Here is a 12784-nt window from a genome sequence, read left to right as displayed (position 1 = left end):
TATAGTCCATGCCTAAAAAAAAATTTATGAGAAACTGTAATGAGCATTTTTAAAAAAAAGAACAGTTCAGAATATATGAACTAGTTTAACCCAACTGAAATGAGTAGGTGTTCAGAAGGCACAGTAATTCTGTGAGAAATTGTGCAGTAGATATTCTATTGGCCCACTTGTGGTTCGAGAGCATTTCCCATGACCCTTTGTGTTCACAACCCAGTGCCAAGGTTTGGATGAAGCAATGAGTTGCCTGCCGTGACCTACTAGCTGAAAGCAGAAATTTCATCACTCAGCAGTCCTGAAAATGTTAGAGTCACCGCCATTCCCAGTACAGCGATTTATCCCACTGATGCCCTCGTGTCGTGTTCTATGCTGGAGTGTGTGCGTAGGCAGATGCTTGTGACGTTAATGCCTGACACACGGGCTGATAAACGAATTTCCACTTAGAACAATTGTGAGAAATGAAGTTTGCTGATGATTATGGGAAAGCCACAGCTGAATTAATGTTTGATTAGTGATTGATCTGTAGTGCTGTGGGAGACGGTAGGAGGCATGTGAAAAGCTCTATTAAACTTGCATAACTCCCGTGACAATTGTGGTATGGACGGATTACCGGCTTCGGCTGGGTCTAGCTGAGAATTCAGTGTTTCACTGCTGGCACAGATGGCAGTCGTCCGCATGTCTAGCTGAAGTCATAACTCATTTGCCTTTCACACTGAAACAAATTCTGACTTGATCTTCTCACCGCATCCAAAACTACACAAAGCATGTGGGATTGGTTTGTAACGTGTAGTCCATTGCTTCATGTGGTGACTGTCCCAATACTACTCCAAAGTTCATACAATTTCAGTGACTTCATAGATTTTTTATGTCAAACTTTAACTGCATTTTTCAACTGGATCCAAATTGCTGTAATACTGCAATGTGCCAATGTCAGCAGTCAAAACTGACATGATTTAGGGTGAAAATTCCAATCAAATTTCCAAACAGACATCTGCTTTATGCATTCGGCCAAGTATGAACGTATAGTTGATGTGACTGCAAGTCAGGTTGTGCTCTTAAGTAGAAGGATCAACCTTCTAGGTAATCAGAGCCATGGTGTCCAGTGGCATGTGTGATACAAAAGATACCTAAGCTTGATTTCAGTTCTGCTGTCTAAGCCAGACCTAGACTGACAGTGAATCCAGTCAGATGGGCGAATGAGATCTGATGGCCATATAAGGGGAGGGGGCGAGGCTTTGCTGAAGGGGGGAGAGGTGGTTTGGGAGAGGAGCGCAAGGACTATTTCAGACTTGGCCTTTCCAGGCACAGAAGGGGCAGGAGCAACAGATGGAAAGTTTTCATGGGTAGACGGATAACCCTAAACACAGGACAGACACTGAGTCATGGAAACTTTTCAGGAGGAGGGGCTTTGGCCAGCAGGTAAAGCTGAGCTGTATGATGGAAAACTGTGGAGGGAGGGGCAGAGAGTTGCCTGACATCCTGGAGGACATGCCTTTTCCTCTCCTCTTTAGGAAACAAGGTCGCTACTCGTGATAGATGCCATTCCTTAAGGTCAGGGGCGAGTGTGTTGTTAAGCATACCTATTTGTCAATTCCCTCTGCCATCACTAGCAGCATTAAACACAGAAGGGGCTTTAAATACAAGTCTGATTTAGTAGATATATTATCAGAAAGTAATTACTGACTTTCTAAATGCATTTTGAGATGCAGTTGCTGTCATTTAAATCTATTTTTTTAATTGGTGTGGAAATACAAAAAGAAGGCATTTAGACCTTGGTGTTGCTTATGCCTTTGTGTTTGTGATCTAGAGAAACTAGTTTCAGACTTACAAAAAGAGGACGATGCCGGTGTTGGACATGGCATAAGCCAAACCCAGAATCCCGCTGCCCATAATGGCATTGCCAAGATTGAAGACGGACATGCCAAAAGAGGTCTTCCCTTCAAACTGGATATAAACATAGAAAGTCAAAATAAACATCAAAATAAACATAGAAAGAATGAGAAAAAAAATCCAGTATATATATTACTCAAATACATATTTGATATGTACTTCATATGTACACTTGGCATTACATACAGGCTTAGCACCCTCATGGCAATAAATCGTTATTTCTGTAAGAAGACACTGGCCTCGGTATTTGGCTTTACTGCACTTACATCGGTGAAACGTGGCTTTTTGCCCTCGCCGCCAGGCAGAAACTCCACATTTTCAGCCAGGGTTCCATCAGGATCGTCATATCTATCAGACAGCAGCACAGGAAATGTGTTAGGTCTGTAATTCTAACGTAAGATGGAATTTGATTAAGATTCAGCTCAGGTGCAGCAACCTCAGGTTTAGTTAGTCTAGATTTCAAATGAACTTCAAGCATTTAAAGCACTTTAACATACCTGTTCTGAGTGCCATTCCTGAGGGTAGGCAGCAAGACACGGTCCATTGTCCAACGTAAGCACAAAAACAAGGCAAACATGCAATGCACTTAGAAATGACACAATCAAGAAAACTCACTATTCCAGCAGGATTCAACATGCTGTAACTATATAAACATTCAGACACGAGGTATAGTAGTACACGTCAAAAATACAAACGATTAGAATCTGAACATATATCATCTTAAAACTTAATCAAAGCAAGACTAATCTTATGTTTGCACATTCGCTGAAATTCAGATAACAGATGTGAATATAATCATTCGCTTTGGGTTGCAGGGTTCCAAATAAAAATGAAGGAAAAATAAAGCATCACATTCTGGTGCTGCTCAGACCAAACCAAGATTGGACACTCGCAGATAATCGAAGCAGTAACAAAGAGCCAGTTGTAATAATGACGAATATGAAAAGAATCACTTCATCTACTGAACAAATCAATGTAAACTAATGAAACAAGAACTGGATTTAGGTGTCATTCTTAAATTATATATTTAGGAAGCCTTAAAAAGAAAAAAAACACACTCATCTTAAGCTATAAGATGGTAAGCTATAAGCAGGACGGGGTTTAAGAATTATTACATCATTTACATAAAAAAACAAGCACGATTTAGTGCCCCAGTTTGTAGTTTAATGACAAACAAGGCAAGAGCGCTTTTACACTGAGACATGCAGCATGTGTACTAAATGAAATATGCAAAGGATCATTAGAATGATTAATAAAAGCATGCTTACGCGTCGTCCTCTATAATTGTCTTCATCTGCACATTCATATCATCCCCAAGGTCATGACCCTTCCCGTTAACCAGGATGGTCATCTCTGATTGGACAGCCTCCATGCAAGAAATAATAGGTACCAGGTTCTGTATGTGCGAGTGTTCAACGCGTCTCCCACCTCTGCAATGCAAAAAAAGTCTCTTAGCTGACACTATTAGCAGTCTTTATGTAGAAGCCAGCCATGAGCATCAGATCATATAATATACATGAAGTGATAAATCGTGTCACCATGCATTTTCATCAGATATGACTGCTTAGGAAGTTTTCAAACTCAATGTATCTGTGTCCCTGACTGCCTCAGATTCCTCTTCTTGACTCATAGGAATGGAGCCCAATGTGGTTTCTACTGTTGCAGCCCATCCAACTCAAATTTTGATGTTTTGTGTGTTCTGACTTTACCGCAGTTTTATAGTGTGAGCTACAGTTATGTAATGTTGGCTTGAACCAATCTGGCCATTTTCCTCTGACTTCTCTTACCAACAAGGCATTTCCAGTAACAAAAAATTATAGGTAAACTTTAGAGACTGTTGTGTGAGAAGATCTCATTGGATTCTCAGACACAACAGTCTAGAAGGTTTTCAGACACAACAGTCTAGAAGGTTTTTATTTTTCATTATTCAGCAGCAATATGATTGGCTAATCAGATAATTCCGTTACTGTGTATGAGTGTATGTGCTCCTATTGGTGATATATATATTATTGGTATATATATAACTCCACATTTGAAGATACCTTAAGTGAGTGTATATACACCTACACATTTAAAGATATCCAGCTCAGGGGCTAATTATCACCTCCACTAGCTGGATCAGAAACCTAAAACCATGCAGGATAGTGGGCCTCCAGTGGGAGAAGAGTTGAGAGGCCCTGGTTAAACAATCAAGGTTACTAATGCAAAACAGACATGAACCTCTGTACTAATGACCTCCTCAAAGATAACTGCATTTATGTGACCCGATCGGTTTGGCCGTTCTGACGGCTTCTCAATCAGCCAAGTAAATCATTTATGAGTGCATGAAATTCTGTATTGCTGCAGATACATCTGTAACTGACTCTTACTAGACCTTTAATAGAATTTGGCTGAGAGCACTGGAGCCCCCAGTGAAACTCTGGAAGAAGCAGAGAACAGTCCAGCCATTGACAGGGAACTACCCAGCTGTTGAGCCATATTTTAACCTAGCCTTCTCTTCAGCACGGCTAAACCCTGCTGCCTCACTTGCATAGAGCGACATGGAGAGTATCTTTCTTCCATTATCCTATTCATGCATTCAATTACAATGTGAAATACAACATATATCATTCAATTAAATATATTGAATTGTTTTAAATGTAAACTTAATTTTTCATTTGAGGATTTGTCTTTCACTATTTGTTTAGTACATACTGAGGCCTTGAAACCATGAAAAAGTCAAAATTTTCAATATCATCGCTCAATGCTAATAACAGTCTAATGTTTAATTGTATGTCGCTTTGGCCTGTGGCTCTGTGCACGGTGTTCTCTGATGTTAGCTAAATGTGTACTTTTAATATCCAACTGTTTAAGCTTTGTCAGAGTCCAGAATGAACTTCGGAAAGCCCTGAGAATTTATAGTGCACTTGTTTAACAGGTAAATAAAATGACGACTCTGGCTGAGACGAGAACATTGCCGCGGTTGCTGTGGCCTCAACAGGAGATATTTATACAGAATCGCATGTGACAACTGAAGCGTGGTTCAAAGCTTCTGAATAATTATTGTCATACTCTTTCCGTTTGCTGAATATGGAAAAAAAAACTACTGAAAAATTTAAGCACTCCAAAAAAGACTTATTCCATAAAAGGCAGCTCCAACTGACACACGTATTCTTCTTAATGGCAGAGTAGAGGAGACAAACGCATCAATATAGTTTCTATGTTTATGATATAAGTGGTTATGTAAATTCGAAGTATCTGTCATAATAGAAGAATGAAGTTATAATGTATTATTGATGGCCCTGCTCTGCATATGCCAGTGACCTAGAGCAACCTGTACCAGTGCCTTAAATACTGATATCCACCATTTTCTACATGATATGCTGCTAAATAATGTAAGCCAACAAGCAATCTGAGGCTCGTTCACATATGCTGGTAAATTTAGCACGGCACTGTGAGCTTCTGAAAATCAAGGTGGCATGACAGAGTCACGGGCCGTTCAGTTGGCGTAGACAGAAGGTCAAACCTGGGACAGAGCAAGTTTAAACAAAGGATATCCAATAAAGAGCAGTCACAATCACTGTTCAGAGAATAAGAGTCAGATCAGAGACAGAAATAACACTGTAGATGCCAGGATTAATGGTACATTTCAAGAGAATCAGTTGCATGTCTCAGCTGGAAAATTTTAAGTTGATGTGCTCTGTAAACTTCAATCGTCTTTATTTCAGAACATGTAGATGGTGAATTTTATGCTTAGGTGGTGAAATGAGGTTACGTTTTTCACATCTGTACCCGAGGATATACATCTGTTTCACGATATCAATCTTTAAATAGTCACAATAAACCTAATAAAACACTTTATATTTGCATAATGCAGATGTAAACTTACTGTGTAGTAAGTAAACTTACTGTGTACAACACAGTGTTTTTTCCACTAGGCAGTAATCTTTTTTCCTAAAAAATATTCATCGATGGCTAAATGCTTGTTAATCATTTCCTTTAGGATTTCCCAGGGTTATTTTTTTGTGATTGTTGCATCAAAAAAAATCTTGATTTTGCTGCTTTTTATTTTTTATTTACCTGAACTGGCAAAACTACAAGCACAGGATTCAAATCTATCCCAAATGTGTTCTTCCACTCCAAAGCATGTGTTCATGGAGCTCTGTTGTGCATATAAAGCATATAAAGATATCCTATACAGATGTTTGCTCTCAACTTTGTGGGATATGTGTATGATGGTCAGGTGTCCCACAAACCTTTTGGCAATATTATGCACATTTTTATTACTTGAATTACTAAATCCTTTTGGACATGATCTATCTCATTCAGTGGACTGATTAAGACAATGAGACCAGTTTGAGATTATTCAGAGATTTCCATCATTTGCATGGAATAGTAATTTTAAACATGCACTTTATAGAAAATCGTGATTAATAGCTATTTTTACATTGCTCACACATTGTCTTGTCAGCCTTAGACAGCTGCAAGAGCAGGTTTCAAACCATGTCAACTGTTTCCACACTGCATAGACAGCTAAGGTAAAATAACATTGGTTATTCTAATGGCTTACCAATAACCAACATGTCTACAATACCAAGATATGGTAAAAAAAAAAAAATCACAGATCAGCTTGTTTTTTTTCCTGACAGGAAGATGTGCCAAACTGAGAGAAACGGTTATAAAACCGTTATTACTACTACTGTGCTTGAGAGGTGATCAGTATTTTCCAGTCATTGGGAAAACCTGACTCTAGTGTAACTTGGAAGTAAGTTTTCTTGAGAAATTTGAGTCCACACTTTGTACACGTCAGAGCTACTTGTGGATAGAGTTAACGTATTATAGCACACCCAAACAAACAGAGTCACAGGCAGGTCTTGCATAGTGTGGAGAGCTTGAAATAAAGAAGGGTCTCATACCAGAACAAGTACCTCATCAGCTTAAAAAAAAACTGTGGAAGGGACTGTGTAATAAGGGACTTGGGCCAAAAGCCCAGCATAAACTAGCACTTTAACAACACCATTTTGACATCATGTTAGTATGCTGGCACTTCAACAATCCATGACTTTCTAAAACATTCACCAGACTAGACTCTCAAAACATTTTCTTGGGTCCAGTTTGATTAATATGGTCAGGCAAAAGAAGACTTGTATTGTATTCTAAAACACCACTAACTCTAAGTTCTAAATCACCTCCAACGGTCATCCTTTTAGCTCTGGAAGAATTTATCGATAAGTTAAATTGTACTAAACAAATTCCATAAAATATGGAAATATGGTCCATCTCATTGTGACTTTCCTTGGATACCTATTTAGCAAATAGCACTAAACATTTTGTTGTGGAAGTGTCCTATAATTTGTAGCTCAATATGTGTTTAGTATTCCCCGGCAGTAGAAGCAGATTTAAAATCGATAAGTAACAAAATATTGCTCATGTTTTTGGATTGTTAATACAATCAAATAGGGGCCTACACTTGCAGTTAAAGCGTAAGCTGTCCCAACTTGCCATCATTCTTCCCTTCAAAACTATCAATAGCTGAGTATTTTGTATTAAATCTAAGCCAGGATATCTGACTAGACATTTGTTCATTTATTTGGAGAGGTTTCCCCTTAATGTTCCTGACAACTGTGGTGGCTTTCAGACAGCGAGGAACAGCGAGGAAACTGTGTACAGGAGCCATATTTGAGACATTGCTTATCTACCACCAATACAAAACAGCCACCTGCTTATCTTCCTCTAAGAAACAAGCAACATGGCTGCAAGTTTGGTTAAAGCATTGAAATATCCAGGCCTATGCTTTCATATTTGCACTAGTGAGAAGGTCATGCATCAAAGCCTTGTTCTTGTGCCCAATGAGCAATATTGTCGATTCTACCTTTCCGAAGGTCCCACACTTGCATTAAAGTTGATACACATTCTTGGAAACAGAGAACGTGTTTGCAAATCAGCAAATGCTTTCTGATCACTGCTGGTTCCATACCAGCATAATTTAGTGTCTGATCTGAAGCAGTTTTTTTGTTGCAGTGGAAAAGCACAGAATTGTTATACTGTCATTAGGAAAGAGCAATAGGAGGAACTGAGTTTGTCTCTCACAGTTTGACAGAACTACCATAAAAGTGGGAGTTCACGGTTTTACAATTTCAATTGCTCAACATTCATTCATTTCCATCGTTTCTTCCGAGAGCAATCTCCTGAACCTGTGCCTCACCCTTTAACGATTATACCAGTCTAAACTGCAGCAGGACCGTTTGCACGTTCCTAATATTTATTTGTTACCTTTACCTTTAGGCTAACTTCTCCGGCAGTTCTTAGCAGTGCCCCTGATCACACATTTCTTGTAACTTAATAGATACACAGAGCTATGAAGGCTTGATAACCACTGACCTAAAAGGTAGCAAAAGGAGCACCGCAACACACCTGTTTTGTAAATATTGACCATTCTTTATTAAACCAGTCCTACATAGTTAATTATAATGCGCGAACACTGCAACTATCTACACCCAGGTAGTCCTAATGGGCACCATTTAGTTTTGATCTTTAGTACCAAAGAACAGCGGACACCCAACCGCCACCTCAATGTAAGGATGTACCCATTGGCTCTGGAAACATCAACAGAAAACTGTTTTTGTTGTCTTCCAGAGGAATTTTATTATCTTTTTTAATCATCCAAACAGAAGATCCTAATATGAGGCAAAACAATGTAATGAGCTAGAATATTCATAGCAATTAATAATTGAGAATATGATAACAATGGCTTTCTGAAAACACAGTTAAAAAAACAAGGCTTGGCTCCCCATAAACAATGTAAGACAAATATTGACTCTTTCTCCAAAAGAAGCTAGACTAAGATTAGTTACATCAAAGTCCAACGTGTTTTGGCCCATGGTGGCATGTGCATACACATACATTTAATTCCCACCTCAGTGTACAAAATATTAAAAAAACAACCATTCAATCGCCTCATTTGGCTTGTCTTATTTATTCTGAAGCAAGTAGACAAGGGTTTGGGATCATAGTACAGACATGTATGTGCTTTAGTGATGTTTGCACAACCACACTGCCTCAGACTGGTTCACATAAACCGAACATGCCCTTACCTATCAGAAGTGGTTCAATGACTACTTGTTTGTCGACAGATTCTGAACATTGACCCTCACGAAACCAGCATCCTGTTGCAATGCCATGATCAGCATAGCATACTTATATGCTATAAATATTCAAAGAAAATATACAGATTTACATAAGATCAATACACCAGTTTGGCACTGTGTCTTGAGTTTCCAAACATAAATAGATTCCTTATTATTATTAAATTGTCTTTGTTAATTATTAAAGCAATTCCAGTTCCAGTGTGGTGTTAAACCACATGGTGTCCAGTGTCTTGTGCACAGAACTCAGAACTGTATCCAAGCAGTGGCTTGCCTCTTTATATAGGTCTCAGGCAACGGAGAAGGTCTCGGACTGACACAAAAAAGTCATCCGCTGACACTGCTACGAATCTTAATATCTAGCAGCCCTTCTGCCAGGAGGGTTAAACTGGGTCTGTCCCAGGCCCTGGCTTCGTCGGGGTCCAGGGGATCCTCTGATAAGTGAGGCAGCATACATTAAAAAAAACAAAACAAAAAACAATTACTTATCGTCTATGTCATCCTCGGTTTTACAAAAAAATTCTTTCAATTCGACATTTTTCATAAAAATTTTTGACCTCTTTTGCTTTTTTGATATTACCCACAATGCAGTTCGCCTGCCATCTGATAGTGACAGCAGTGGGAATTCAACTCTATCTCAAGAGACCAGTGCAGCAGTGCTTTTATCCTTTAACCTATCCAGCTCTCCCGGCTCCTCATCTGTTCACTCTGCTCAAACACAAAGGGTTCCAAAGGTTCAATTTCCATATTAATACCACCATCCTCAATCAACGTCATCGTGCTAACCCATCTCATACATGTCTTTGCTGTGTCTGAGCACAACTTTCATGTCCACTTTATGCCAAAAAATTATGTAGACAACCGACCATCACACACATCTATGACCGTTTTACAGACGTAGGCATTACTATGTAATTGCCCCAACCCCCACCCCCTTTGCTAATGGCCTCCACTCTTCAGGGAGGCTTTCCGCTAGATTTTGAAGCGTTGTTGTGGGGATTTGTGCTCAATCAGCCACATGAGCATTATTGGGGTCAGGCACTGATGCTGATGTGAAATCTGCCATCTCCCCATGACTAAACATTACAAAATGGTAAATAAGAAAAGAAGCATTTGCTATGTTGTTTTTATGACCTAACAGTGAAACATATCTATTATGCTTTATGTTTGAAGTCAACTTTCTCTTACTAAATGTCATTTTAAAAGCATTATGTCCCCCTGTGACCTCAAAAGGGCGCACAACAGCTCATGATAACTAAACTGAAGCGCAAAGTAACAATTTAGCACAGATATTTCAATTGAAACATATTTCATACATGTGTATCAGGGTGCAGTTTCTCTTTAAATCTCTGTCACACATTAGTTGTCTCAGTCTTTGCTAGACTAGGAGTAGCAAACAAAACCATGTTGTTAGACTCGGGTTGCCCTTAACTTCTTAATGGATACAACAAACAACAATAAAAAAAAAACTTTAACTTTTAACCGACTCTAAAGGTGGTAAAACTCAGCTAACTGCTGCTATAATACTGTGTTCATTCCAGTATTTCTGCACACGCAATACTGTTTGAACATACAGTATTTACACTTTTGTTTATTGTCTTTTGTGTATTGTCTTGCATTTTTTGTCCTGCACTGTCTTTCTGTCATTTTGTCTTGTCTTGTATTTTTTGTCCTGCACTGTCTTTCTGTCTTTTTGTCTTGTCTTGTATTTTTTGTCCTGCACTGTCTTTCTGTCTTGTCTTGTATTTTTTGTCCTGCACTGTCTTTCTGTCTTTTTGTCTTGTCTTGTATTTTTTGTCCTGCACTGTCTTTCTGTCATTTTGTCTTGTCTTGTATTTTTTGTCCTGCACTGTCTTTCTGTCATTTTGTCTTGTCTTATATTTTTTGTCCTGCACTGTCTTTCTGTCTTTTGTCCTGCACTGTTGCACAGATGCACTTTATGTGGCTAGGACTACTTACTAAGTCCTTATAGCCCTGTCTTTGTTTTATGTAACCCCACGATCCTGGAGAAACGTTGTGTCATTTCACTGCGTACTACAACAGCTATATATGGTTGTAATGACAATAAAAGCTTCTTGACTTGACTTGAGAACTTTGGTTTTACATTAAAAAACGTGAGGTGTGTGGTAGCCCAGTGGTTTTTTGCACATATGTTTATTAAAAAATAAATAAATAAATACATTTTAAAAACTTGAACAATGTTTTAGACTCATGGTATCTTAAGCATGTGACCTAGTGAACCAGAGTTAATGTATCCAATGATAGAGACTTAAGCACTTCTGTACATCGCTCTGCATAAAGGCATCTGCAAAATGCTGTAAATCTAAATGGTTAAGGTGTTGGGCTACCAATCAGAAGGTTTTGAGTTCAATCCCACATCCACCAGCTAACACCTTTGGGCCCCTGAACAAGGCCCTTAACACTCAATTGCTCAGGTGTATTAAAAAAATGAGATAATGTAAGTCACTCTGGATAAATTCTGGGAATGTACAAACAAAAACCTTTATACTATTAACCTACAGAACAGAACAGAGACACGATCATCTCCATCACCTCTCACTCACTCAGACAGAAAACCTACTGTCCTCTGATTCCTAAAGCGGAAGCTCGTGTTCTAGCACTGAGTCTCATCCACGCGGTACAGGCGTGTGAAATAAACCTCAATAAAAACCTTTCATTGGGGTCACAGACAGGAAACGTGCCTTTAATTGCATACACAAACGAGCAACATGTTGTCGTTCCATCGTGCGTAAAATGCGTCTCTACGAACCGCTCGGTGTGTTTAAGCGCTTTAGACACGATGTATACATACAAAGAAAAAGCGCACTGTGGACTTTATATACACGCAGTAAAAGTGGGTTTAGTTCACTTCACTGTATATCCTCTATAATTAACACAAAAACCTAAACAAAGTGCGTTATTTAAACCGGGAGACGTCGATTTAACCGTTTAAACCACTGAACACATGGATATGACACTCAAAGGAATCGGTTCCGACTCAAACAAAGAGTGTAAATTCACTTTCCTTCTTCTATTCCATAAGCCTTCTTATAATTTATCAGGTATTAAAATATATCGAATGGCGAAATGTACATCTATGTATATATGTATGCATATATATATATGTATATACCTTTTCTACATGTTAGTGGTTTTAAGCTACTTACTTTTTATTAATGATAAGTGAGTCAAAATGTAAAATGTGTTCTTACCAGTAGACGAAGACTTTTACTTCCTCTGCTTGTTCCAGACGCCTTTTTATTTATAGAGAAGGTGGTTTTCGCTTTGTGGAGCTGGATGTGTCCTTAAAATTGCAGCTTGCTTCCTTTTGTGTTACACATCAAATGTTTTGAGAAATTAACTAAATTCGGAGATGCTCTTTACTTCAGAAATGGGAGGGGCGATGTAGGTCCCGCCCTCTTTGAACTGTCCAATCAGGGTCGCGTATTGGTTAACAGACAGGTCACAAAGCGCACGCTACGGTACTAAACACTACGTTAAAATAGTACGTGTAATGGCTAATACAAACAGTGGAGTAATAATGAGACAGCTTGCTGTTTGCTTAACAAATGCTCAAGCCACGTGTTATAAGATTTATCAAGGACAGTCTAAGAAAATAAATGTACCAGAGATACATTTTTTTTATCTGGGAATTTCATAGTAAAGCTTTGTTTATATAAAAGCTTTTATATAAAACACACACACATATATATATATATATATATATATATATATATATATATGTGTGTGTGTGTGTGTGTGTGTGTGTGTGT

General features: G+C 38.6%; 1 protein-coding gene across 1 annotated transcript in view; it reads right to left on the bottom strand.

Annotated features, from left to right (window-relative positions):
* slc38a3b (solute carrier family 38 member 3b) overlaps positions 1-12373 on the bottom strand; it is a 28213-nt gene extending 15840 nt beyond the window's left edge. Inside the window, exons 1-5 of the mRNA XM_060868319.1 lie at positions 12224-12373; positions 3156-3317; positions 2385-2402; positions 2154-2235; positions 1826-1941 (exon numbers count right to left, since the gene is read on the bottom strand). Of these exons, the coding sequence (XP_060724302.1) occupies positions 1826-1941; positions 2154-2235; positions 2385-2402; positions 3156-3259 (320 nt within the window). The 5' untranslated portion in view covers positions 3260-3317; positions 12224-12373. The remainder of the gene's footprint in view (positions 1-1825; positions 1942-2153; positions 2236-2384; positions 2403-3155; positions 3318-12223) is intronic.
* Between the last annotated feature and the right edge of the window lie 411 nt (positions 12374-12784).

This window comes from Tachysurus vachellii, chromosome 4 (genome assembly GCF_030014155.1).
Source record: "Tachysurus vachellii isolate PV-2020 chromosome 4, HZAU_Pvac_v1, whole genome shotgun sequence".
Lineage (NCBI taxonomy): Eukaryota > Metazoa > Chordata > Actinopteri > Siluriformes > Bagridae > Tachysurus > Tachysurus vachellii.
Note: the sequence above shows the minus strand (reverse complement) of the source record. Positions and strands in the feature narration are given on the sequence as shown.